At 44.4% G+C, this 27,394-nt stretch overlaps 1 protein-coding gene across 2 annotated transcripts in view; it reads left to right on the top strand.

The window, feature by feature from the left end:
- Positions 1-21,337, top strand: part of LOC117365787 (putative protein TPRXL) — a 72,955-nt gene extending 51,618 nt beyond the window's left edge. The window contains exons 3-5 of one of the 2 annotated variants that reach the window (XM_033956613.1): positions 6,739-6,783; positions 12,309-12,463; positions 20,699-21,337. In XM_033956613.1, coding sequence (XP_033812504.1) covers positions 6,739-6,783; positions 12,309-12,463; positions 20,699-20,746 — 248 coding nt within the window. In that variant the 3' untranslated portion in view covers positions 20,747-21,337. The remainder of the gene's footprint in view (positions 1-6,738; positions 6,784-12,308; positions 12,464-20,698) is intronic. The other variant, XM_033956614.1, reaches the window with a different exon arrangement.
- Positions 21,338-27,394: the final 6,057 nt, after the last annotated feature.

The raw sequence follows: 27,394 nt of genomic DNA, 5'->3' as shown, positions 1-27,394 counted from the left end.
TTGTGCTATATTTCCACCTTGACAGCTGCGTTTTGTAGATTTTGCTGATCTACATGTCCCTACAGTTAACGTAAAAAAACGCCCTATAACATAGATTCTTATATACCGCAGCTACCTCACGGTTCTGTGCAGTTCGCATACCAAGAGATACTAACCAATCATAGTATGATCACAGCAAATTAATCAAAATATTTGCCAAACAAGTATGTTTTAAACATCTTCTGAAGGCCAAATAAGAATAACGGGGGGTACAGAGGGTAGTTGGGGTGCCACACACTTAGGAAGACAGCACCGGGGCAGACTGCACCCCTTTACTACGCTACTGAAGGCAGCCATTAAGGTCACAATGGAAACATGAACATTTCTTCAGTGTTAAATGAATAATTTTTCCTGGAATAGGTTAAAATTTTTCCCCCCCAATCCTATCCATCAGAATGAATGGCCTTCTATCCCTGTGAGGAAGTGAATGGTAGAGTGATGAACACTTCTTTACTGAGGCTGCAGTTTAGCTGCCTGACAGCAGATGGCGCTAAACTATCAGACACAAAAAGATTGGTAGAGCCCTGTATGGAACTCTCAGAGGAATTCACTAATGTATAAATAAAATACAAATAATAATAAGATAAATAATAACGAGAGAATAATAAATGAGACAGAACAGATCCTGAGTCACAGGGACAGGGCTCAGTCAGGGAGGAGTTTAAATAGTGCAGTAGTTGAGAAGTCTCAAAGCAAGAGGCTTCCAAGAGGTAGGTCCTGATGAAAATTGGAGCTCATTTAAAGCTGAACCATAGTAACTGAAAAAAAATCAATGAAACTGGCAGCTTTATGTGGGAAGAAGATCAAGGTAGGAAAGTATCTGGAACTGTATGAAGAAGGTACTTGTTTGGTGTATGTCCAGAGGAGACTCAAGAAGGTGACACTAGTCATTGTATTGGGCTACGCTGGGAGCCAGCCCTGGGAAGAGAATGTTAACTGAACAATAAATGCTCTATTTAATTTCCCTTCGGTAAAAGGTTGTAAAAGCAAGAAATTCCTAAATCATTCTTTAGCATCTCAGGCAGCTTCTCATGAAAAAGATTTTCGATCATTGTTGCTCTCAGCTGTTTCTTACAGACATTTTAGAAAACAGCTAAAAACTTATCTTTTCTCCAAATACCTGACTAGCTGACTCATTCAAATATACACTTTTCCCTCTGTATTCGCGGTTTCGATTATTCACGGTTTATAGCTTGCTGGCTCCTCCCCACAAATTACGTCAGCTTGCGTAGAGAAATCACTGATTCCAAGTGTTTCCAGAGAAAATCGCTGATCCCCAGCACTTTCTTCACCGTGTTTTGCCTCTCCTTCAGGAAAAGGCCAGGTCTCCCACCATGTTATTCCCGGTTTCACCATATTCACGATGGTTTTTAATAGAAAACATGAAAAAGTTATTCGCGGATTTTCTGTATTTGCGGTTCTGTTAATCCCCTATCACAGCAATATGGAGGGAGTAGTGTACGATTATGTTTAATGTTTATAATCTTTTGTAAACCGCATATAACTTTTTGGTAACGTAGTTTATAAGTATAATGTTTGGTGTTTTTTTAAATTCTTTATTCATTTTCAAAATTACATTAAGTGTTAAATATAATCATACACATTAACAATAAATACATCACTTAAAAACATTAATTGGTACATTCCATAAATTTTTATCCCTTCCCCTTTCCCATCCCTCCCAATCTTATATTCCATTATCATATAAAATATGCAATAATAAAATATCCCCCTCCCCACCCCTTAAACTGATAAATATAAGGGAAACAATTTCATTTAATCCTTACAATATTTTGTTCATGGTTTCCACACATCCTGAAATTTCTTAAAATATCCCCGTTGTAATGCAATAAATCTTTCCATTTTATAGATATGGCATAAAGAGTTCCACCAAAAGTTATAATTTAATCTCCTCCAATCCTTCCAATTATATGTAATTTGCTGAATGGCAACACCAGTCATTATAAGTAATAATTTATTGTTGTTCGCAGAAATCTGACTTTTTGCTCTCATTTCCATACCAAATTGCACAGTATCATAGGATAATGCCACTGGGTTATCTAACAAATTATTAATTTGGTCCCAAATTGATTTCCAAAAATTCATAATAAATGGGCAATGAAACAGTAAATGATCTAAAGTTCCTGCTTCTAGATGGCAGTGCCAACGTCTATAAGTATAATGTTTGTTATGTTAGAAACATAGAAGATGACGGCAGAAAAGGGCTACAGCCCATCAAGTCTGCCCACTCTGCTTACCCAACCCCTGTCTATGCCCTAATGACCCAATTTTCTTATCTTGACCCTCGTAGGGATCCCACATGGGTATCCCATTTATTCTTAAAGTCTGGCACGCTGTCTGCCTTGATCACCTGCACTGGAAGCTTGTTCCAATGATCAACCACTCTCTCTGTTTGAAAACCCTACATGTACGGCTGTGTTTTCTGAAAGATTCAAGCCACACCTCCAGTCACATTACCACAAACCATGTGACCAAAATATTAAAAAAAATTTTTTCAGCTACAGAAACACGATCTTCTCTGAATGGAACTACCAGTCCACAAGGTATCTCTGTAGCTAAAGCATGTTAGGATATGTATTTCTTTTAAAAAGGTTTAATAATCCTACTACTACTCAAAACCCGCCTCTTCCAAGACCAGGATCCCAACGCCCCTTCTATCTAACATCCACTCTCCCCTCTACATCCTTCCCTCACCCCCCCCCTGGCAACTTTGATCAATTTGTTATTGAACCGCTCATAACCCCGCTCAACTGCTGTAAACCACTTGTAACCTTGTTTAATTGATGTGAACCGCCTAGAACTCTTCCGGGTATGGCGGGATACAAAAATAAAGTTATTATTATTATTATTATTATTATTCTGTTTTCCCAATGTTTATTACATCTAGGGTAACCAGACGTCTAGATTTGTTACTAGACGTCTTGATTTCCCCAGATATGTCCTCCTTTTGAGGACATGTTCAGGGATCCGGACGGCTTTTCAAAACCCGGCACTTTGTCTGGATTTTGAAAAGCTTCTGGCAACGAGCGATGTCGGGATGGCATTTGCGCATGCACAGATGCAATATGATATCATCGCGTTATACCAGCGCATGCATGAATGCTGTCCGACGTCACTCGTTGCGCATGTGGGTAGATGGGGGCGGGGCTGGGGGCAGGCCAGAACGTGGCATGGTCGGCTGGAACAGGGCAGGCCTGGGGGCAGGGTCATGGATCTAGATTTTCCATTTGGAAAATCTGGTAACCCTAATTATATCATCATGCCCAGTGGCATAGTAAGGGGGGAGGGGGTGGACTGCCCCCGGGCACTGTGTTGGTGGGGGGCGACAGCACCTCTCCACTGTGCCACACCACGCCACTCTCACACCATCCCTCCACCCGACCCCGTATCTCTGTAGATCTTCACTAGTGTGAGCAACTTCTCCTGCCTGTTGCTTGTTTCAGCCTGGTTCCCCTATGAATCACTTCCGGGTCACGGGGCCAGGAATTGACGTCAGAGGAAAATCCAACGCTGGCGTGAAGAGCATGCTGGTGAAGTCACTCGCACTGATGAAGATTTAAAGGTACGGGGTGGGGGAAGGGAGAGCGTGAGTGTGGAGTAGGGGGAGTGAAAGAGCGGAGGGGGGGGGGGGCCCGGGCACCTCTTACCCTTACTATGCCATTGATCATGCCTCCAGTGGGGTTGGGTGACTAGATGTTAATCCTCCATATTCAGCAAGTGTGAAATCGCAGCCAAAGAGACCATGCTCAGTTCACGATTTACATAGCTGCCAAGCCACCCATTCTAGGATGAAGACATTTAGGCCAGTCTGATTTTAAACTTACATCCCACAGCAGTGGAAAATTTGTAGTTCATGATTCTTCTCATTGCATTCAGTGCTGCAGGTCTCATAGCTACAGAATGACACGGAAACAGATACCTGCAGTTAACGGCGAGGCACAGACGGGAACAGAGTCCATGGGGTGGGGACAGACACAGAACCTGTGGGGATGGGGTGAGGACAGGATCTGAGCCCGCAGGGATGGGGTGAGTACATGGACAGAGCCCATGGGGAGACGGACAAACTTTGTACCCATATCATTCTCTACTGGGGAGGATCCCAAGGTTATGTGAGTGTCAGCAATATTCCAGACCATGCCAGCACCTGCAAAACTTGTTATTTATTTTTTAAAGAGCCCCTGAACCCCCACCCTATCCCTCCCCCCAGCCTGAAGCAAGATCCCCCCCCCCCCCAAGCTCTCCTCAAACCCTCAGGTATTCAGTAGGCTCCCTGGGCCTACCTGTATTCCTGGTGGCTCAGCTGGGTTATTGGGCGCAGGAGTGCAGTCTCTTTGTTCTTTGCCTCTTGTGGTACCTGTCCAAAATACCTTGAGGTGGCATCTCACGGTATCAAAAGAAGTATTCATATCTGGACCCCGGCTGAATATTGGCCGGACCTGAATAAACTCCGGATGCTCAGCCCACCTGAAATTAGCCCCCAATATTATGTTCTGGTGCCTACAAATTGGCTGACACTGAATATTGGGAGCTAATTTAGCTGACTGGCGGGGGCTGAATATCATGGAACATATATGCCTAGCATGTGAAAATGTCAAAAATATTATAGAATGCTTTAGCGCATCCTACATTAGGCTATTTTTCCTGTGTTAAACACACATTAGTGCTTAACGCAGATTAGTAAAAAGGCCCTGATAAGATCTATACAAGAAACCTTTAGGCCAAGTAAGAACTGTTACAGATAAACCTGTGTTGTTTAATATATATGTGACACCCCGTCCCCGAAGAATGCTTCAGCTACAGAACAGGAGACATAGGATTCTTCGGGGAGTCATTGAATATGTGTGTGTAGATAGAAAAACTATATGGGAGGAGATGAAGGCCCCTCCCTAATCAGAGGAGAGGGAATAGCATACAAAGGAAGGTGAGGAGTTACCATATGTCTGGATTTACCTGGACATGTTCTCTTTTTAGAGGACTATCCGGGTGTCCAGATGGATTTGGAAAACCCAGCAGTTTGTCCGGGTTTTGGAAGTCCGTGGCTCTTCCAGATCTCGGGGCTGTGTCTGGAGTAGAAAGTTACGTGTGAACAGAAATTTCGCCCGTCCCCACCCATCCCCATCAGTATACCGCCCACCCCCACTTGTCCCTGCCAGAATCCCCTCCGGCCCTATGAGGAATCTCCTCTGTCCCTGCCTGTCCCCCCATAAAAGTTACCTGTCCCCATAAAAAGCAGGAATTACTTCTGACAGTTTTGATTGGGTTTTTTTTTTTTTTTTAAGTCTTAGTTTATTTAAACCACAAAGTACGATATAAACAAATGACAGTGAACAGAAATAGGAAATGCATACATCACCGGAAAGAATTAGAATAGACATTAGGTCATGTGACTGTAGGGTCAACCATTTCTTCTTAAAAGAAATAAAAGAGTTGGATATTTTGGCAATATAAATCTCATATCTGTAAAGCAAACACCATATGGCATAGGTAACTTGTGAGAGGTCTTTCCAAGATCCACAAATGTTTTTTTAATGCAGCAATGAGTAAAGAATCAAACAATACAGCATCAAAATCATTTAAAGCAAAATTGAGAGGGGCACTTTTCAGGACAATGGTTGCATGAGAAAAATGTGCCAAAACTGAACTGGAAACCCCAAAACAAACTCACAAGTATTTCATTTTATACTAAACACAATTGGTGGCTTAACCATGAGAGGGGGCTGGGCCACTTTGTTTTTCCATCATCTTGGTCCCAGTTTCTGCTTTTGTCTATCTTCTGCTAATTCTCTTTCCAGGCCTCAGGAACCAGGTTCCATCCCCACAGGATTCCCATGAGCCTGGGGAGGGATCCCTGTGGGAGTCCCGTAGACCTGGGGGCATCTCTGCAGGAGTCCCGCAGGACCCGCAGGATTCCCACAATCCCCATTACCGTGCAGACCTCTAGTCTGGAGACCCTCTGAGCATGTGTAGATTTATGTGGGGGTGGGGCTGGAGCAAAATGAGGCACAGCTGGGGAGTCGAATAGGGGAGGCTGGGGTGGGGCCATGTGTCCTCTTGTTTATTTAAACAAATATGGTAACCCTAGTTTTCTGATTCTCTCGCCAGAGCCCTAGAACTGAGGGATATTCCTGAAAGTGCAGATATTTTTTGGAGGGACAGTCTGTGTGGGCTTGCTAGAAGAACAGACAGCAGAGTGTTTCACCTTGGTAGGAAGATAGCGGTTCTGGACTGTGAAGCAAGGGTGAGACCCAGAGTGGCCCACTGAGGGAACAAACTGGGACAAACTACTGGGTTTTGGAAATTCCCCATGTACCCGGACAGTCCTCTAAAAAGAAGACATGTCCGGGGGTTTTTTTTCGGACATCTAGTAACCCTACTCCAGCATCTTTAGTGGGAAGATAGGAAAGAACCTGGAATTGTATGCAGAAGGAACTTGTTTGGTCACGATGTATGTCCAGAAGGTACTCAAGGAGGTGACACTAGTCATTGTATTGGGCTTCGCTGGGAGCCAGCTCTGGTAAGAGAATGTTAAGCGTGATACATGTCAACTCAGAACAACAAATGCTTTCCTTTTGTTTGAAAATCTTGCCTGTATGGCTGTGTTTTCTGACAGATTCAAGCCACACTCCAAATCACATTACCACAAACCATGTGATGAAAATGTTTAAAATTTTTTTTCAGCTACAGAAACACAAACTTCGCTGAATGGAACTGCCAGTCCACAAGGTATCTCTGTTGCTAAAGCATCTTAGAATATGTATTTCTTAAAAATCCTTAAAAATTTCTTTAATAATCCTTCTGTTTTCCCAATGTTTATTACATCATCATGTCCCCAGTGGGGCTGGGCGATTGGATATTAATCCTCCATATTCAGCATCTGTGAAATTTAGGCCAAAGAGAGCATGCTCAGTTCACGATTCACAGAGCTGCCACACCACCCATTCTAGGAGGAAGACATTTAGGCCAGCCTGATCCAGGCTGATTTAGGCCAAACTTACATCCCACAGCAGTGGAAAATTTGTAGTTCATGATTCTACTGATTTCACTCAGTATTGCAGGAAGAGGCGCCGGGAATCCAGGATTGGCTTAAAATCTCCCACCTGGAGCTGGGTAATTTGTTGGTAGCTCTGGGTTAAGCTCTGAAGGCCTGGCAGCAGATTTCTGGCTTCTTAGACACTGGGGAAAATTTCAACCAGGAAACCCCCCTCCCCCCAAATTCTTAAAATGTTTTACTTTCTTGAGCTTACCTGTGCAGCTTTGGACAAGTGACTTTGGAACCCTTTTACTAAGCCAAGTTAGGCGCTAACATGTGCCTAGTTCAGCAAAATTGACCTAACATGTTATGCATTAGTTTAGCAACTCTGAAGTTGTGGGTTCAAACCCTGCACTGCTCCCTGTGACCCTGGGCAAGTCACTTAATCCTCCACTGCCCCAGGTACATTAGATAGACTGTGAGCCCACTGGGGCAGATAGGAAAAATACTTGAAGTACCTGTATGTAAACCGCTTTGACCCCCCCTTTTTTACTAATCAAATTAGCGCACCCTAAACACTAACGCATCCATTGACTGACATGCACGAGGGCCAGAGTGTGGTTATAATACTACAAAAAAGCGGTATACAAGTCCCTTTCCCTTTCCTAAACATACAGACTCCGATATTCAAAGCTATTTAACCGTCTAGAAATGGCCACTAACTGGTTAAATAGCGTTTACCCCCGATATTCAGCAAGATAGCTAGTTATCTCCACTGAATATTTGCAGTTAGCAGCTAAAAGTTAACCAGCTATATCGTGTGATAACCAGCAATATTCAGGGCGGATCAGCTAAGTGTAATGGCCAAATTGGACCGTGTAAATAATAATCTTATCTTTGGTCGCCATTAACATAACTAGCCAGCGCTGAATATTAACTTATAGGACTCCTTTTATTAAAGTGCGCTAGCGTTTTTAGCCCACACAGGAAATTACCGCGTGCTACGCTTCTAGAACTAACGCCAACTCAATGCTGGCGGTAAGGTCTAGTACGCACGGCAATGCAGCACGTGCTATTCCGCGCATTAAAGCCCTAGCACACCTTCATAAAAGGATAACTAGCTATCTTGCTGAATATCGGGGGTAAACGCCATAGTTTATTTAAACTTGCTATACCACATAGGATTAGCGCATAGATCTCAGCAGTGTATGGGCTAAAAAACAAAATAGGAATTGAAAAAGAATTAGAATGATGATAGGAGAGAAAAACATCCATTCCAACATAACCAAGGTCAAGAGCACGATACTAAGGTCAAAAACGGTAAAAACATAAGGAGGGGAAAAACAAAGTCAGGGGACAGTGGGATATAGAACAACAGTAACAACCTAATGGCAAACCTAAGTTTAGTAAGGATTAATTTTGAAAGCAGAACAGAACAACTAGGTTTGAAGTACAATCTTTAAGTTTTTAAAGGAGAGTTCACCACGGACATGAAGAAGGGTTTGGACAATTTCCTGGAGGAGAAGTCCATAGTCTGTTACTGAGAAAGACCTGGGGGAAGTCGCTGCTTGCCCTGGATTGGTAGCATGGAATATTGTTACTCCTTGGGGTTTGGCCAGGTACTAGTAACTTGGATTTGCCACCATGAGAATGGGCTACTGGGCTTGATGGACCTTTGGTCTGACCTTGTAAGGCTATTCTCCTAGGACAAGCAGGATGAGTCAGTCACATATGGGTGTTGTCCCAACAGCTCCCAATTTGCGGATAAGCTCTCCAATAGCTCAGAGGGAATTTTTTTTTTTTTTTCTCTGAGCACTTGCAGTGCCCGGGCCCCACTGGGCATGCCCAAGCCCTACCCATTTCCCTCTGCTTCCCCCTAATCCCCAGTCTTTAGTTTCTGCCCGTTCCCATCGGTCGGATTTTTCCACAGCTCTCCATCACCATTTTGTCTACAATCAGACTTTTTCTACTTACCATCTTGAAGATGCCAGAAACATCTAAGAAATGTCCGGGCTGCAGGAAAAGGATGAATACACTGGATCCTCCAATAGAATGGAGAGGCAATATAGAAAGTGTGCTCTCTGGTAGTGTTGAGTTGTGTTAATTTGGGGCTTGGTAAGACAAGGCGATGATCATTTACTGAACAGCAGAAATGGACAGGGGTATAAGGAATAGTAAGATTTGCTAAATATTCTGTTAAGCCTAGTCTGTGGGCCTTGAAGATGAGAGATAATAGTTTAAATATCACACACTGTTTCACCGGCAACCAGTGATGGAGTTGTAATAGTGGAGAAACAGGGTCGTACTTGCGGGTGGGACATAACAATCTAACGCAAATATTCTGAATTGATTGCAATTTCTTGAGGTGTGAGTGAGGGCAGCTTAAGTGCACAATAATTACAGTAATCCAGTTTGATTATTAATAAGAAAAGAACATATTGTGATCAAAGGAATGTGATCAAAGGATCAAAGGAATGTGATCAAAGGAATTGTGATCAAAGAAACATATTGTGATCAATAGGAATGGAACATATTGTGATCAAAGAAGCACCTAATCGAATGTAGCTAACAGAGAACTGTAATAGAGGCATGAAAGTGAGTAGTAGAGTAACCCCAAGATAACGGAAAGAGCTTACCAATGAGATTAGGTGTCTGAACAGATTAAGCAAAATAATGTGGGTGGTAAGGCCCCTGTAAACCAACAAACCACTATTTTTTTCTTTGTTCAGCACCAACTTGTGACTTAGCTGGTTAAGTTAGCACTGGCCAACCCTCCTACCCCCCAGATATTCACAAGAAACAGCCCGGCATTGAATAACCGAGCTCACCACCAATCACGGAACTCAGTCGGGCTGCCTCCTGCAATCTGAATATCAACACCACACTCTATTTTTCTTGTATTGTATGTGTGTGGGGGGGGGGGGGGGGGGGGTGTCAGGGGTGGAGAATTGGTGTGGATTGTGCTAATTAGGTAGTGCACTGGCATTACTGCTGCACTAACCGGCTAGTGCATACATAACATGGGAACCCCCTAATGCAGTGTCTCAAACTTTCTTAGCTCCAGCACAGTAAACGGAGCAAATATTTTCCGTGGCACATTATAACTGAACTTATAAAATTAAAAAGACACTACAGAGGCACATACATAAGCACAGACCCCCCCTCCCCAATATTCAGCACTATTTAAGCAGTCAGGAAGAGCTCCTGGCCAGTTAAATAGTGTTTAGCTAGCTAACACTAATATATATTTACGTTTCTTATATACCGCTTTTGTTCAGAAGGCGTCTGACAAGGTTCCTGCCGAGACGCGAGCCCCCGAACCCCCCCCCCGAATTCCTCAAAAACGGGCAGGAGGGAGCCCAACCCCTCCTGCCGGAAGGCGACCCTCACCCCCTCTCAAATATGGGCAGGAGGGATCCCAGGCACTCCTACCCACGGCGCACCCCTCGTGACCGCCCCCTGAACCCCCAATCCCCCCGAACAGCCCCCTAACCTCATGACCCCCCCCGACACCCCCGTGAACTTACATTAAGGTGGACAGACAGACGGACGGGTCCCAAGCCTGTCCACCCGGCAGGCCCGCCATCCTCTGGGCCTGATTAGGCCCCATGTGCCTAATGCCCTGCCCACAGGAGGGGCCTAAGGCAATTGGGCCAATTCCGGTTGGCCCAGGCGCCTAAGGTCCCTCCTATGGGTGGGGCTGTAGGCACCTGGCCCAATCAGGCTCTAGGCCCGCCATTCGGAAGATGGCGGGCCTGCCGGGTGGACGAGCTTGGGAACCATCTGTCCGGCCAACTTAACGTAAGTTCAGGGGGGGTGTCGGGGGTGGGGGTGTCGGGGGTGGGGGTGTCGGGGAGTTAGGGGGGCCATTTGTGGGGGGGCGATCAGGGCGCCTAGGTTCCTTCCTGCCCTTATTTGAAGGGGGGTGGGGGTCACATTCCAGTATGAGGGGTTGGGGTCCCTCCTGCCTGTATTGTCTTGGGGGATCAGGGGGGTGCGCCATGGGCAGGAGGGCCTGGGATCCCTCCTGCCCATATTTGAGTGATTCGGGGGGGGGGGGTTTGGGGGCTCGCGCCTCGGCAGGATGTGTTGGTATTCTTCCTGCCGGTATTGTCGGGGTTTCGGGGGGGAGGTGAATCGCGATCTCGGCAGGAAAGATTGGACATCTCTCCTGGCACGATCACGATTCCTCCCCCCCCCCCCCCCCGAACTGCCGCGATCATTTTTTTGGGGGGAGGGGGATTCTGTAACCAGTGTTGTTTTTGACAGACACTGGTTACAGAATCCAGCTTTTAGGCGAAGGACTGGCCCCTCCTTCGCCTAAAAGGTCTTGTTTTGGATGTTTGGAACACGGGCAATTTTTTGGTTGATAATGTGTTCTAAGGTTAGATGTAGTAGTGGTCTGGGCAATTAAACTGCTGAGCATAGAGGTAGGGCATTCTCAAAAAAAACCCTCATTTTGGCCTTTTTTTTTTTTAGAATGGACATTTTCCCTGCTGATACTTTCAGTGTTTAGGGCCTTAGGCCAAAAGGGGACTTAGATGGGGGGTTTTATGTCATGCCCCTCCACGTCTCATGATTTAGTCAGCTAGCCACAAATATTCAAGCGTTAGTCAGTTAAGTTGAGCAACTAAATTGGGTCGCATAAATAGCAGATCTATCTTTGGCTGCTATTATGTCTAATGCTGAATATTGACATAGCTTCTGGTTAAGTTAGCTCTAGCCAAACATCCCCCCCCCCCCCCCCGATATTCAATGTCTGTCACCAGAAATGGCCCGGCATTGAATATCTTGATCACTGTCGACCGGAAGGACTTAACCAGGCTGCCTCCCACAGTCTGAATATCAGTCCCAGTGATCTTCCTAAGCTGGGGTTCCCAAACCAGTCAATAAAGGCTGAGCGTACCATTTCTCTTGTGCATATTCATTGTGGATATTGTGAAAAACTGCCTAGCAGGGAACCACTGTCCTGATGGAAAAACAATTTTTAAAACGGGAAAAGCAGACATGGAGTGTAGTCAGGATGAACAGGAGTTGGCAGCTGGCTCGGTTCCTCTTTCTGGGCACTGATCCACTCCATGCTTTCACTCCCATTGCATGCAGAACTTTAAATTCCTGCAGTTCCTCCATGTAGTGGGTGTAAAAAGAGCTGGGCCAACATGTATAGGAAAATAGAAATTAAATCAGTTGGAAGTCCAGTAACAAAACTGGACACATTTTTGGTGACTTCCCTGTGATTTTGAATTCAGATTTGTATGTTTTTTTTTTCCTTATCTAGATCTTTCAGTGCCAAAGGACATGACTCAGAACCCGGGGCTGGTGGCTGTGCTCTGTATCTTTATCTCCATGCTGGTCATCATCATGGTGGTTGTGGTCATCAAGTTCTACAAGAGACGAGAGCCAGGGTTCCAGAAACTGGATGAAGTGCCTATGGTGCGTACCCAGTCTAGAAACATAGAAACATGTTGGCAGATAAAGGCCAAATGGCCCATCCGCAGTAACCATTATCTCTTCCTCTCTCTAAGACATCCCATATGCCTATCCCAGGCTTTTCTGAATTCAGACACAGTCTCTGTCTCCACCACCTCATCCGAGAGACTGTTCAACATATCTAACACTCCTTTCTGTATAAAAGTATTTCCTTAGATTACTCCTGAGTCCATCACCTCTTAACTTCATCCTATGCCCTCTCATTCCAGAACATCCTTTCAAACTAAAGAGACTCGACTCATGCACATTTACATCACATGGGTATTTAAATGTCTCTATCATATCTCTCCTCTTCCACCTTTCCTCCAAAGTATACAAATTGAGATCTTTAAGTCTGTCCTCATATGCCTTATGACAAAGACCACGCACCATTTTAGTAGCCTTCCTCTGGACCGACTCCATCCTTTTTATATCTCTTTGAAGGTGCAGCCTCCAGAATTGTACACAATATTCTAAATGAGGTCTCACCGGAGTCTTATACAGAGGCATCAATACCTCCTTTTTCCTACTGGCCATACCTCTTCCTAAGCACCTAAGCATCCTTCTAGCTTTCGCCGTCATCTTTTCAACCTGTTTGGCCACCTTAAGATCATCACATACAATCACACCCAAGTCCCGCTCTTCTGTCGTGCACATAAGTTCTTCATCCCCTAAACTGTACCGTTCCCTCTAGTTTTTGCAGCCCAAATGCATGACCTTGTATTTCTTAGCATGACATTTTAGCTGCCAAATTTCAGACCATTCTTCAAGCTTCGCCAGGTCTTCATATTATTCACCCCCATCAGGAGTGTCTACTCTATTGCAGATTTTGGTATCATCCGCAAAGAGGCAAATCTTATCCGACAGCCGTTCAGCAATATCGTTTATAAAAATGTTAAAAAAGACAAAAAAAGTATCCACCACTGCAATTGTACTGCATGCAATTGTCAGGGCGCTTTTGTCGGAGCACAATTGTCCTGCACTCATTTGACGGGTCACCCTTTCAAGTTTTTATCGTTTCTTGATATCCCACAAATCACATAGTAACTAAGCAGCTTACCATAAAATTGATATCATTTAACAAAAATAGTAAAAATAATAAAAATAAATAAAAATAAAAGCAATATACACTACAAAAAGGGGCAAGTAAAGAACTCCAATTAGTGCCTGTGATGGGGGTTCTGGAGGGGGAGAGGTGCGGATAGCAGGAGAGGCACCCACACAAAGGACATGCTTCGCGCCACCTAGTGGCACCCCCTGCACCCTCCTCACCGCTCCTCCCTCCTTGCTTTTTCCACACCCCCACACCATACTCGCACCCTCCCTTCCCACCCCCATACCATTTTAAATTTTTGCCAGTGTGAGCAGCTTCTCTGGCCTGCTGCTTGCGCTGGCTTTCCCCTCTGATGTCACTTCCTATCCCTGTGGCCCAGAAGTGATTTCAGAAGGAGCCAGGCCAGTGCGAGCAGCAAACTATAGTAGTTGCTCATTCTGGTGAAGATTTTCAAAGAGGTATGTGGGGGCAGGCAACGTGAGGGCATGGGGGGCAGAGGGGTGCCGGTGCCCCCACCAAGAAGGCGCCTGGGGCGGTCCACCCTATGACCCTTCTTACTACGCCATTGTACACACCTACCATGAATGTACACACCTTCATGTCACTGCATGTCTGGTTTACCCAGGGCGGGTTACAAAATTACTTACAAAATCGACAATACATACACAAACAATACAAGACACTATTAACAGCACAATGCAAAAATACAAACAATAAAATACTTAGGTGACCAATACTGTCATCATCTCTTCCTTATTAACAACACAGTCTCATACCCTGTATTTCATCTGGCAAAAGAGGATGCCGTTTAAGCAATCTTTTTTTTTTTTTTTTTTTTAATTTCTTTATTCATTTTAAAACTTTCAACAAGTAATTCATTATACAATCATATACACTATAATAATACTTATTAATCATACATTCACTGAAATCAAACTATAACTTCGCCCTCCCATCCTTCTTCCTTATCTATAATAATAAAACCCTAGAGCGTGCATGCGCTATTGAAAGATCTTAGTCCTGGTGGCGTGAGGTGTGTTTTTGTGCCAGTCCTCATGGCGCCTGCGCTAGCTGGAGGCGCATGTGCCAGCGACTCCTCCCTCACGCTGCCGCTCCTCTTCAAAGCGGCCTGCTGAGGTTCGCCAGCCGCTGTAGTGAACCTTGTAGGCCGCTCTCCACCTTCCCGACGGCGAGCAGTACTGGGGCAGGACGCCAGGCCTGCTGCACGACGATCTGCGCTGAGAGGACCAGCTCCAGTTGGAGGCATGGAGGGAGGGTAAGAATGGGAGGGGGGGTGGAAACGGAATGGGGCCACAGAGTAGGCAGGCATTGCACAACAGGGGACCAGGGGGAGAGGGAAAGGGGGCTGCTTTGGGGGGAAGGGGGCCATAGAGCATGCAGGCATGGTAGAGCAGGGGACCAGGGGATAGGGAAAGGGGGCTGCTTTGGGGGGAAGGGGGCCACAGAGCACGCAGGCATGGTAGAACAGGGGACCAGGGGAAAGGGAAAGGGGGCTGCTTTGGGGGAGGGGTGTGCTGGGGGCAGACAGCAATCATCGGGGGGGGGAACCGAAGGGGGCCACGGAGCATGCAGGCATGGCACAACAAGGGGAGAGGGAAAGGGGGCTGCTGGGGGGGAGAGGTGTGCTGGGGGGCACAAAACAATCATGCTTTGCTCTGAGAAGAGGGGGACACAGAAGGGGGCCACGGAGATACAGGCAGGCATGGTGCAACAGAGAAATGCAGGTAGGCAGGGGGCTAGGGAGAGACACAGACAGAACGAATGACAGACAGACAACATCCAAGGAGAGAGAGACAAAGAAAAAACCCCAGACAGACAGACATCTCTAGCACCCGTTAATGTAACGGATTTAAAGACTAGTAATCATATAATTTTATACATATAAAATCATCCCCCCTCCCCCCTTATACTTCAATAATCAAAAGGAGATAAATAAATTATTAATTACTCAATTATAATTATTCCTTACAATAATTTGTTAATGGCTCCCAGACCTCCATAAACTTTTTATAACTTCCTCGTTGGACAGCTATTATTTTCGCCATTTTAAAAATATGGTACAATGAATTCCACCAAAAACTATAACTTAATCTATCATAATTTTTCCAATTCCTCGTAATTTGCTGAATAGCAACTCCTGTCATTATGAGTAAAAACTGATTGTTTTTATTAGATATTTGACTTTTTTTTCTCATTGAATTTCCCAAATAATATCGCATCATATCTTTTAAAATTCAGTATGTTCTGTTGCCGACAAATGAACTCCGGGAGACTGTTCCATTCCCTGGGCCCTATACAATGGAATATACTATCCCTAGACATTGTTAATCTCAGCTCTTTTACAGATGGAATCTGCAGCTCTAATTGCTCTGCAGATCGAAGTGGACGAGACAGAACAGGCACGAGGGGGCATTCGGAGAAACTGAAGGGAGATAGGTTCAGAACAAATGCAAGGAAGTTTTTTTTTCACACAAAGGGTCGTGGACACTTGGAATGTGCTACCGGAGGAAGTGATCAGGCAGAGTACGGTACAAGGATTCAAACAGGGATTGGACGGATTCCTGAGGGATAGGGGGATCGTGGGATACTGAGAGAGGTGCTGGGATGTAACACAGGTATAGAAAGCTAACCAGGTAATAAGTATAGAAATCCAACCAGGTTGTGCATGTGCAAGACCGGAGGGTTAGGACTTCGATGGGAAGATAGGACTCAATGGGAAACCAAGGTGGCAAGGGGGCCCCTTCTGGTGACTCAGACAGGCCGTGACCTGTTCGGGCCGCCGCGGGAGCGGACTGCTGGGTGGGATGGACCTATGGTCTGACCCGGCGGAGGCACTGCTTATGTTCTTATGTTCTTATGTAACACGTGGCAGAATGCTCTCAACAAGATGCTTAGGAGCCAAGTTGTGCAAGCACATAGAAACGGTTAGTCATAGCTTAAAGCGAATCCTATCCATCAACTTCAACCAATACAAAGTCAAGTCACATATTGTCACGTGTTCCCGTCTGCCCGGCCTAAACAGAGTTCTGATCACTGAATTTTGGGCTTCCTGAAGTGCGCACAATGCCAAACTACAGTAACCAAGAACCGAAAAAACAGTGGTCTGCAAGACTATGTTAAACAAATGGGCTGACAAATAGGGTCTAAGTCCATTTACCATACGAAGTTGAAAGAACACCTTCTGTACTACTGCCTGCACCTGAGAACACCAAGATATTTCCCCTCCTACACTATCGGCACAGTTTCACCCAGTAAATCAAGAGCAACTGGAATATCAAAGCCTAACGACCTCCACATACACATCACCTTCGTTTTCTGGATGCTTAGCTTCTGCCTGTTGCGATCCATCCACTTCTTAATTACTGCTACAGCCGACTGCATTCGCAATGATGCTGCATTGAAATCTCTCTTCACTGGAAGAAAAAGAACTGGATATCGTCGGCGTAAAGTTGATCTAAAACATCGAGGCTCAACAGCAATTTGCAAAGAGGTGCAAGATACAGATTAAACAGTGCCGCATACAAAGCGGACCCTTGGGGAGCCCCTGTCTTGACCTCTCTACAACAAGACAGACTTCCCCCTACCAAAACCTCTTGCTGCCTCCCACTCAGAAAAGAGTCAAACCAAGTCAATACTGTCCCACGAATCCCACAACTCCTCAATCTAGTTTGCAATATTGCATGGTCAACAGTATTAAATGCCGCTGAGATATCCAAAAAAGCCACAAAAAACACTTTACCACAATCTAATCCACTCCTCATCTCATCAAGCATTGACACCGATAATGTCTCCGTACTATGATGTTTCCTAAATGCATATTGATGGTCATCAAGAATGTAGTGGCCTTCAAGTGCCGATCAAATTGCGAATATACCACTTGTTCCATTATTTTCGCGATCACAGGTAATGATGCTACTGAACGAAAATTGCTAACTTCTTTTTCTCCTACTTTTTTTTTTAATCCTTAATCAATGGTTTAATCATTGATATTTTCAGTGAATCAGGGATCACACCCTCTCCCAGCATTAGATTAATTATTTTGTGATTATTGGTACCACCTTGCCCGCAAGACTCTTTAACACAACCACAGAGCAGATATCTCCTGTGGATTGTGTAGGCCTACAGGAACCTAACGCCGCAGCCACATCTGATTCATCCACTCCCTCAAACACAATCCCACTCATCAACCACTCCATCATCTGTAAGTTTCCCCAAACCAACCTGTGGTAAGGTCTGAACAATTAGCGCAATTTGTACAAGAAAGAAGTTGTTAAATTCTTCCACTGAAAAAGTACAGGGGGGATTACCAATCTAAATAACTCATGTGGCTTATTCAACGCCCCCTCCATCCTCTGTTGGTAAAATTGCTTCTTTGTTGATTATACTAGGGCTCCAAATAGAGAATGACACGGTGACAAAATTCATCACCGTTCCCGTCCCCATGGATAACCACGGGAAACCATCTTCATGTCATTCTTTAAGGAGAGAGGGAAGAATCGGAGTATAATTGGGCACAACCACTGACCCGCAAGCTTTGCTTTGAAGAATGCTGGTGTAGAAGGACTGAGGTTGAAATAGACACTAGACAATGACATGGGATTATTTCCCGCGGTTATCCGTGGGGACGGGGACGGTGATGAATTTTGTCACCGTGTCATTCTCTAGCTCCAAACTCACGAGCCAGCGACAGGTACCGGACTTTCACCTTATCTGTTCTCATTCTACGCCATTTACGCTCCCACTTCTGTAGCTTCCCATACGCTGCTCTCTTATATCAGCTGACAACCATTTCATAATCTCCCCCCCCCTCTTTAACCAACATCTAGGGCACTTAAAAGAGATGGTTGCCAACCCCGCACGCTTCAACCGCACTGTCAAACGTCAACACTCCTGGTTGCGTTTCCCACTCCTTCCATAGTTTCATGCCGTCATACAGAGGCCTCACCTGTTTCACTGTCCCTACCTTGTGCCGCTTGTCAAAATTTAATTTTAGCCGTAATCCAATTAACACAAACGCATGATCAGTCCAAGGCTTGAACTGAAGATGAACAATCACATCCAAATGGCCTGCAGGAACAGACACTTGATCCAATACATTCCCCGCCACATGCATCGGCTCAGTTATGCATTTCCTGAACCCCAACTCATTCATTGCATCAAAAAAAAAACCCAAATCAGCACACCTCCCTCCTGCGCCCTGATGAAATCACCCCACACAACTGTCCTGGCCAAGTTCAACTGCTGTTCTAGCAGCACACGCAAGAGCCCTGAGCTATCCTGCAGCAACAGTCCCGAGGGGCAATAAACCAGAAAAAATGCAATTTCCCTTTTTTATACTACTAACACATCCATTCCCTCCACTGTACCCTGGTAGACTGCCTCCATTTCTAGCCATTTCTTGTGAAAAAGTATCACCCCGCCTCCCTTTCTAAACTCTCTACATGCCCAGATCCATGCATATAAATGAGGACGACAGTCATTCGCCACAATCACATCTTGAATTTTCCAACCCCGACTCCGTCACCCCAAACCCATCAAAGCCATAATGCTCAATCAAATCATTGACCAACCCAGCTTTTCCCTTCAACGACCAAACATTCGCCATTCCAATCCGTATCTCCACAACCTCATTCATGCCACACAACAGCACCTCAATCAGCGTTCTCCCCTCCAAAAAAAAAAAACGTCCCCTCCCTTATTCCTTCTCCCCCCCCAGATCCCCATAACAGCCCTGACAAGTTTTCCCAGGAATAGTGCACATCATCAGTATACAAAGCGACAGCAAAATCAGACTCTCACCTATTACATCCATTCCAGTTGAATTTTATAGCACGTCATTTATACACAAATTCATAAGAGGCTTTATAAAATTACCCCCTTCAGCAGCAAAAGCTGTGCATTTTTAATAGCAGCTGCATGCTGTACTTTGAAAGCCCACTGTTCAGTTGTATTTCTACTTCAGATGGCTCAATGTGATCTCTGCACGGTAGGGGTTCTGATGATAAGCAGCACAGCAGCACCTCTAGCATGCTCAAGTTCGCAATTGGGAGCAACTAAAGCAGGAGAATGTTTCATAAGCTTCAAGCACTATTAATGTTGTTACTATTTGGGTTTCTGCCTGGTACTTGTGACCTAGACTGGCCACTGTTGAAAGCAGAATACCGGGTTAAAAGGACTGTTGACCTGACCCAGTAAGGCTATTCTCTTATGTTCATGAAAATCAGAAAGAAGTGAGATATTAAAGAGAGGTCATCTTCCTGTTCAGTCTTTTAACAGAGAAAGCAAAAGAGGTGTCGTGAATACGAGGGGCCGCTGAAAAGTTCTCAGCCCAACCAATAAAGTTGGGGGCAGTCTCCATCGAGGGCTATACACCTAGTCCAGTGATTTTCCATTTGTTTTCATTCTGTCGGAAAAATACGGAATGAAAAAAGTGGAAAATTGCTGGACTAAGTGTATAGTCCTAGTGGAAACTGCCCCAACTTTGCTGGTTGGGCTGAGAACTTTTCAGCGGTCTCTTGTACCTAGAAAGGATAACTTCTTTTTCATTTAGTTTCATATCTTACCACCTACTAGCCAAAAAGCTGTCAAAGTGGTGTGCATTCAGGTACGGGAGGTATTTTTCTGTTCCTGGAGGGTTCACAATCTTTCTTTGGACCTGAGGCAACAGATTGTCCCGTGATTTGCCCCAGGTCTCAATGAGCTGCAGTGGGATTTCAGCTAGGTTCCCCTGGTTCTTAGTCTGCTGCTCTAATCTATAGGCTACTCCTGACCTCCATTTAATGTAATCCAGTGGAAAATGATTATGAAAATGCCTAAGGGCTCAATTCTTCAGTGCATCCCAAGTCTCTGAAATTAAACCTTGCCTGAGGATAAGAATACCTTGATTTTAGAGAAAACAAGAGAAATGTTTGTCGGCTTACCTCAAATTGATCATCACTTGTACTTTTGAAATTCGCTTCTCGTCTATTTGGTGCTGGCGCTGAGAACAGCCCGTGCCAACCCTACAAAGCTAGCCACCCTGCCGTTGCTGGTTGAGACAGATTCAGTATCACTGCTCTGTGTTGTCCTAGCTCAGCACTTACTTACTTATCTTTGAACAAATATATATATTTTTTTTCTTACAGAACGGCATGCACGAAGAGACTCCTTTTGCTCACTATCCTCCCAAATAAACACAAATTTCAAGATGGACCGGGGAGTTTGTAAGGGAGTAACTGACACTGAAGATCTTTTCCTGGTGTTTGAGCTGATTGCCCTATTTTTCTTCTCATTGCCCCTGTCCTGCTGTACATTTTAGTCAGAAAGAGGGAATTCTAGAGGGCTGGAGCACTGAGCCATAAGTCAGCAGAAGACCTGTGAAAAGAGTTCAAATCATCCTCCGATGATGGCTGCCACTTTACCTTTCTGTTCCTCACAAACCGCCCGATATTTAAAACCATTTAACCAGACAGGAATGGCTCCTGGCTGGTTAAATGGCACTTAACTGACCCATACTCAATCAAGAGAATCCACTGTTCAAAAATAGTAATATCAATTGATTCAAGCAATAATTTAATAATGTCATGACCCATTCCAAACAATAGGAGTCCAATTCTAATGAATCCTATACTTTCACTCAAAGTCTCTATATTTGTTTTAGCTCTGAGACTCGTCTATTCATTGAAAAAACATGATCACGTTACTGAGGCATTCATCAATTCTCATTGGCTTCCAATCCAGGAAAGAATACAATTTAAATTCTACTGTATACTATTTAAAACTATAAATGAAGACAGCCCAACCTACCTAAATGACCGCCTCATCCAAACCACCTCTACCAGGCATAGAAAAACACACATCCCATTCACTTACCCCCCAATCAAAGAAGTAAAACGGAAAAAACTATACAACGGACTACTGGCCACTCAGGCAGCGAAGAAAGACAACCAAGTCTCCAACCTATTGACAACAACCCCAGACTACAAGATGTTCAGAAAGGAAATAAAAACTATACTCTTCAAGAAATCCCTTAATAAAGCTTAATACCATGATAAAGCTTAACCCCCCCTCTTACCATCCCCTCCCTAACCCCAGATCCTACTTTTCCCTCTCTTGGAAACCTTCTCTGATCTAACGTTGTAACCCTTCTTTCATAATTCTTTTTGTAATCCGCTTTGAACCGAAAGGTAATGGCGGAATAGAAATATGTAATGTAATGTAATAGTATAGGATATACTTCAATAAATATTATTTTATTTTAGATTTCAATACACAACCTCATGTTTTTAAACATTTGAAGTGTTCAGTGCCATTCCAACTTCATGCCAGCCGCTGTTAGTTGTTACTGGGAACCATCATAACACTTCCAAGTCCCCCTACACAAACAGTGAGCATGACATATGACAAGGGCAATGCACTTATCTGCTTAATTGCAGGCACTATAGTACCCCATCCAAGCTTCTTGGATCTTATGTACATTTTCAGCAGCTCTGCAGATGGGCAAATTCATGAGAAGTACCCTGTGTTTGAACCCCTCTACCCAGACCTGAGTTTCACTGAAAGCGTCATCAGCGAAACTCAGATCTGGGTAGAGGGGCTGCATTGAGGTGGAAGAAGACATCTTTTTCCTTACAGGACCTACGGCGACAAGAGGGCATCCGCTAAAAATCAGGGGCGGGAGATTTCATGGTGACACTAGGAAGTACTTCTACACCGAAAGGGTGGTTGACCGTTGGAATGATCTTCCACTTCAGGTAGTTGAGGCCAATAACGTGACTGACTTTAAGAACAAATGGGATCAACATGTGGGTTCACTTCAAAGAAGAACTTAGGGGGGAGGGTTATTTGAGTGGGCAGACTTGTTGGGCCGAAGGCCCTTTTCTGCCGTCATATTCTATGTTTCTAGGGGTTCAAAGCAGCATGTTTATCACATAAGTTACACAGGGTGCTTCACACAAATTTGTCCATTTGCAGAGCCGCTGAAAAATTACATAAGATCTAAGAAGTTTGGCTGGGGTACTGTATTGCCTTTCAACTAAGCAGATAGTGCAGTGCCCTTGTCATGCTCACTGTTTGTGTGGGGGTAAGTGGACTTGGAAGTGTTATGATGGTCCCCAGTAACATCTAGCAGCGGCTCGCATGCAGTTGGAATGGTACTGAATACTTCAAATGTTTAAAACATGAGGTTGTGTATTGAAATCTAAAATAAAATAAAGTTTCTTGAAGTATATCCTATACTCTATAAAACAAATATAGAGACTTAATTGACCCAACCGACATATCGGTCTTTCATTCCCTTAATAGTCCCCTACCACCTTTTAGCTCCCTCTGTGTTTCTGTCATAACTAGATTGTAAGCTCTTCTGAGTAGGGACCATCTTTTGCAAGTACAATGTATTGTGCTATGTGCGCCTGGTAGCGCTATAGAAATAATATATTATTGTTATCCAGCAGTATTCAGCAGGGGAGAGACAGTTATCTCCTGCTGAATAGTGCCAGTTAACAGCTTAACAGGTAGCAGTTAATTTGTACAATATAACCGGCTATCCAGTGATGTCCAGCACATCAGTGGCTAAGTATGGCAGACGGAGTAGGCTGCCGAACTAGCTGTAATATAAGCTCGTATATTTTGCCAGTTTAAATCTAACTTGCCAGTGCTGAATATCAGCTTGGCTGGTTAAGTTTAAACCTGCCAAAAAACCACTTGGATATTCAATGCCAATCACCAGAAATGGCCCAGCATTGAATACCCAGGCTGACTCCTATGGGCTGAATATCGGTCCTAAAGTGACTAAATCCATGTCTTAAGAGTGATCCAGTTCTAGTTTTATTTCCATTGCCTGCCAGAAGATGTCGTTCTTGCCTTTCTTAAGGCTATAGGAATTAGAAAAAGTATAGAGAAGGGCGACAAAAAATGATAAAAGGGATGGGATGACTTCCTTATGAGGAAAGGCTAAAAGAGGGCTCTTCAGCTTGGAGAAGAGATGATTCAGGGGTGATATGATAGAGGTCTATAAAATAATGAGTGGAGTGGAAAGGGTAGATGTGAATCACTTGTTCACTCTTTCCAAAAGTAATAGGACTAGGGCAGGGGTGTCCAATAGGTCGATCGCGATCGACCGGTAGATCGCCAAGGCAAAGTGAGTTGATCGCGGAGCCCATCCCGGGCTCCGTGATAGACTCACTTTGTCTTGGCGATCTACCGGGCCGATCAGCCTTCTTTCCCCCGACGTCAATTCTGCCGTCGGAGAGGAAGTTCAGGCCAGCCAATCGCTGCCTGGCTGGGCCAGAACTTCCTCTCCGACGGCAGAATTGATGTCGGGGAGAGGAAAGCTGGTCGGCCCGAAGCAGTAAGAGCTTGGGGCAGCGGCGGCTTTTTGGCCGTGGCTTGGGGGAGGGCATGAAGAAAGAAAGAAAGGGGGCAGGCAGGGAGACAGAAGGAAAGAAGGGAAACAGAAAAAAAGAAAGGGGGCATGAAGAGAGAAAAAAAAGAAAAGGAAACAGGGAGAAAGAAAGGGCAGGGAGAGAGGAAGAAAAAGTTGGGGGAGGGAATGAGGTCTGGAGGAGAGGAAGCATTCAGGCTGAAAGCAGAGAAGAAAGATTGGATGCACAGTCAGAAGAGAAAAGTGCAACCAGAGACTCATGAAATCACCAAACAAAGGTAGGAAAAATGATTTTATTTTCAATTAATGAGCAAAATGTGTCTGAATTTATATCTGCTGTCTATATTTTGCACTATGGCCCTCTTTTACTAAACCACAATATCGGTTTTTAGCGCAGGGAGCCTATGAGCGTCGAGAGCAGCGCTGGGCATTCAGCGCAGCTCCCTGCGCTAAAAACTGCTATTGTGGTTTAGTAAAAAGGGAGGGGGTATACTTGTTTATTTTTGTATGGTTGTTACTGAGGTGATAGTGCATAGAGTCATCTGCTTTAACCTCTTTGAAAAACCCTGGAATACGAATGATAATTAACATTTTCTCTGCGAACGGTGTGCTTTGTGGGTTTTAAAAAAATTTTATTGTTGGTAGATCATTTTGACTTGGTCATTTTAAAAGTAGCTCGCAAGCCCAAAAAGTGTGGGCACCCCTGGACTAGGGGATGTGTGCAATGAAGCTACTAAGTAGTAGATTTAAAACAAACTAGAGAAAATATTTCTTCACACAACGTGTACTGTAAATTAAACTTTGGAATTTGTTTCCAGAGAATGTGGTGAAATCAGTTAGCTTAGCAGGGTTTAAAAAAAAGGTTTGGATAATTATATAAAAGAGAAGTCCATAGGCCATTATTGAGATGGCTTGGGGAAATCCACTGCTTATTCCTAGGATAAGCAGCATAGAATCTGTTTTACTACTTGGGATCTAGATAGGTACTTGGGACCTGGGTTGGCTACCATTGGAAACAGGATACAGGGCTTGATGGACCTTCGGTCTGTCCCAGTATGGTAATTCTTAGCTTGGGGTGGACATGGGGGAGGAGCGGCCTTTCCCAAATGTGGCAGGTGCTAATAATGAATTGGTCCCCCTGTCTCCACTGATTTTTTTAAAATCCTTTCCTTCTCCAGACAAACAGAACCCAAGCAGCATATTAATGCAAAACCAAAAAGAAAAATTATTTCAATAAACAAGGACTGTGAACTTTTATAAGGGTTATTCTAAAGTAACTTAAGCATAAATCTTTGTAAAACAAATTTGTGAAAGAGAGTCCTTAGTTGTCACAACTCCTACAACACAAGTTTTGAAAAAAGGAGTTATGGTTGACAATCAACCCACTAGGGTATTTCTTTTGAAAACATCCCCGGACCTCTCAATTGGCGTGATAAACCAAAATAGTGTTTGAGTGTTAAGTGAAACTCAAAATCACCAAGTTCAATCAAAAAGTTCACAGTCCTAAATTTTATCAATGAACATCAAAAGAGTCAACAATTGTGTCCACTATCCACTATGCTATCCAATTCATAGCAATATCCAATCATGTCCATAGCAGAAAAAAGTCTCATGATGAATTCAATACGGAGTCGAAAAACCTCCGAGCATGCCGTTCACAAGATCACGTTTGATTGCTCGACAGAGCTCTATTTCGGAGTAGAAGTCTGCACCGGAACGGGGATCCTCCTATGTTTAAGGGACTCCCATGGGGATCTCCCCGATCAACAGGACTCCCTTAGGGACCCCCCTGGGCCACGGGACTCCCACGTGGAAAGAAACGGGGTTCCACTTCCTGAGGCCTACCTAAATTCCGATGATGCAGCTGAAATTTTAGAGACCAGTCCAGTGCCGCAGTGGGAACAGCCATGCTGAGCAGTGAGCTCAGCACGTACACAGCTGAGAGCCTTGCTTGCTGATTGGTCGGCAAGGCTAGAGCGGGAAGAGGGTGTATTTAGTGAACCGCCCAACAGCCAGAAGGCCCCAATACTGGCGAGACTCGAAGAGACAAGGAATCAAGCGATTTTTTTCAGACCCAAGCCGAGGACGGAGCAGCAGTGAGTACAGCGGGTAGGAGATGGTTCTTCAGAGAGGTAGGAGGATTCGGCAGCCAGTGGGCAGGAGGAGGTGCTTCAGAGAGAAAGGAGGATTCAGCAGCCAGTGTGAGTAGCAGTGAGCACAGCAGGCAGGAGGTGCTTCATAAACGCTCCAGCACCGGCACTCAAGTAATTAACTTAAACACAAAAGAAACTGTGGAATTGATGATCCTGATGAAATCTTTTTACTGTGTTTATAATTAAAACTGTATAAGTAATTGCTGCTTTTTATGAGGACAGGCAACTTTTATGGGGAGGACGGGGGGGGGGACGGAGGGGATTCCTTGTGGGGACATAGGGGATTCTGGCGGGGACGGGTGAGATTTCTGTCCTCGCATAACTCTCTATTTCGGAGGTCTCCCCCCTCCTTTGAGAGCAAAACGTACTGCTCGTGTATAGTTGATTTCTAAATGAAGAGGATTATAAAATGAAAATGGTGCTTTGCATATTAATGCAGGCAATGAGTGTAAAACCAGGACAGTCTCAGCCTTCCCAAGCTAACACGGAGTCATCTGATAACATCTAAGTAATCAGAGAATTGTTCTGCATTACCAGTCCTCTTTGAAAGTTTATCTAGCCATCCAGGCACCAGGAGTATGCTACCAACACATTCACCCTAGAGGTGGCTACAGTAAAACCTTAGTTTGCGAGCATAATTCGTTCCAGAAGCATGCTTGTAATCCAAAGCACTCGTATTTCAAAGCAAATTTCCTCATAGGAAATAATGGAAACTCAGACGATTCGTTCCACAACCCAAAAACTTTAATTCAAAATACAGTAAAACCTTGATTTACGAGCATAATTCGTTCCGAAAACATGCTTCTAATCCAAAACCCGCGTATATCGAAGCGAATTTCCCCATAAGAAATAACGGAAACTCAGACGATTTGTTTCACAACCCCAAAACTTTAATACAAAATACGATACGTCCTCATATTGCAAGACCTCGCTCGTTTAGAACTACACTCCCGCAGCGTCAGAGAGAGAAGAACCTTCGGCTCAGTTGTGATTTGTGTATGCTGTATGTACTTGTATTGCAAGACATTGCTTGTATACCAAGTTATAATTTAATAAAATGTTGTGCTTGTCTGGAAAAACACTTGCAAACCAAGTTACTTGCAATCCAAGGTTTTACTATATATATTTCTGAGTGAAATGGTGTGGTGACTGTTAGTCCACTCTTCAAGGTAATATGTAGAAAAAAAACTAAAACATAAAGGAAAAATAATAATACCTTTTTCTATTGGACTAACTTACCTTCTCCTTTATAAAGCCGAACTAGTGTTTTTAGCGCCAACCGCCGCAGTAACAGCACCAACGCTCAT

This window comes from Geotrypetes seraphini, chromosome 8 (genome assembly GCF_902459505.1).
Source record: "Geotrypetes seraphini chromosome 8, aGeoSer1.1, whole genome shotgun sequence".
NCBI lineage: Eukaryota > Metazoa > Chordata > Amphibia > Gymnophiona > Dermophiidae > Geotrypetes > Geotrypetes seraphini.
Note: the sequence above shows the minus strand (reverse complement) of the source record. Positions and strands in the feature narration are given on the sequence as shown.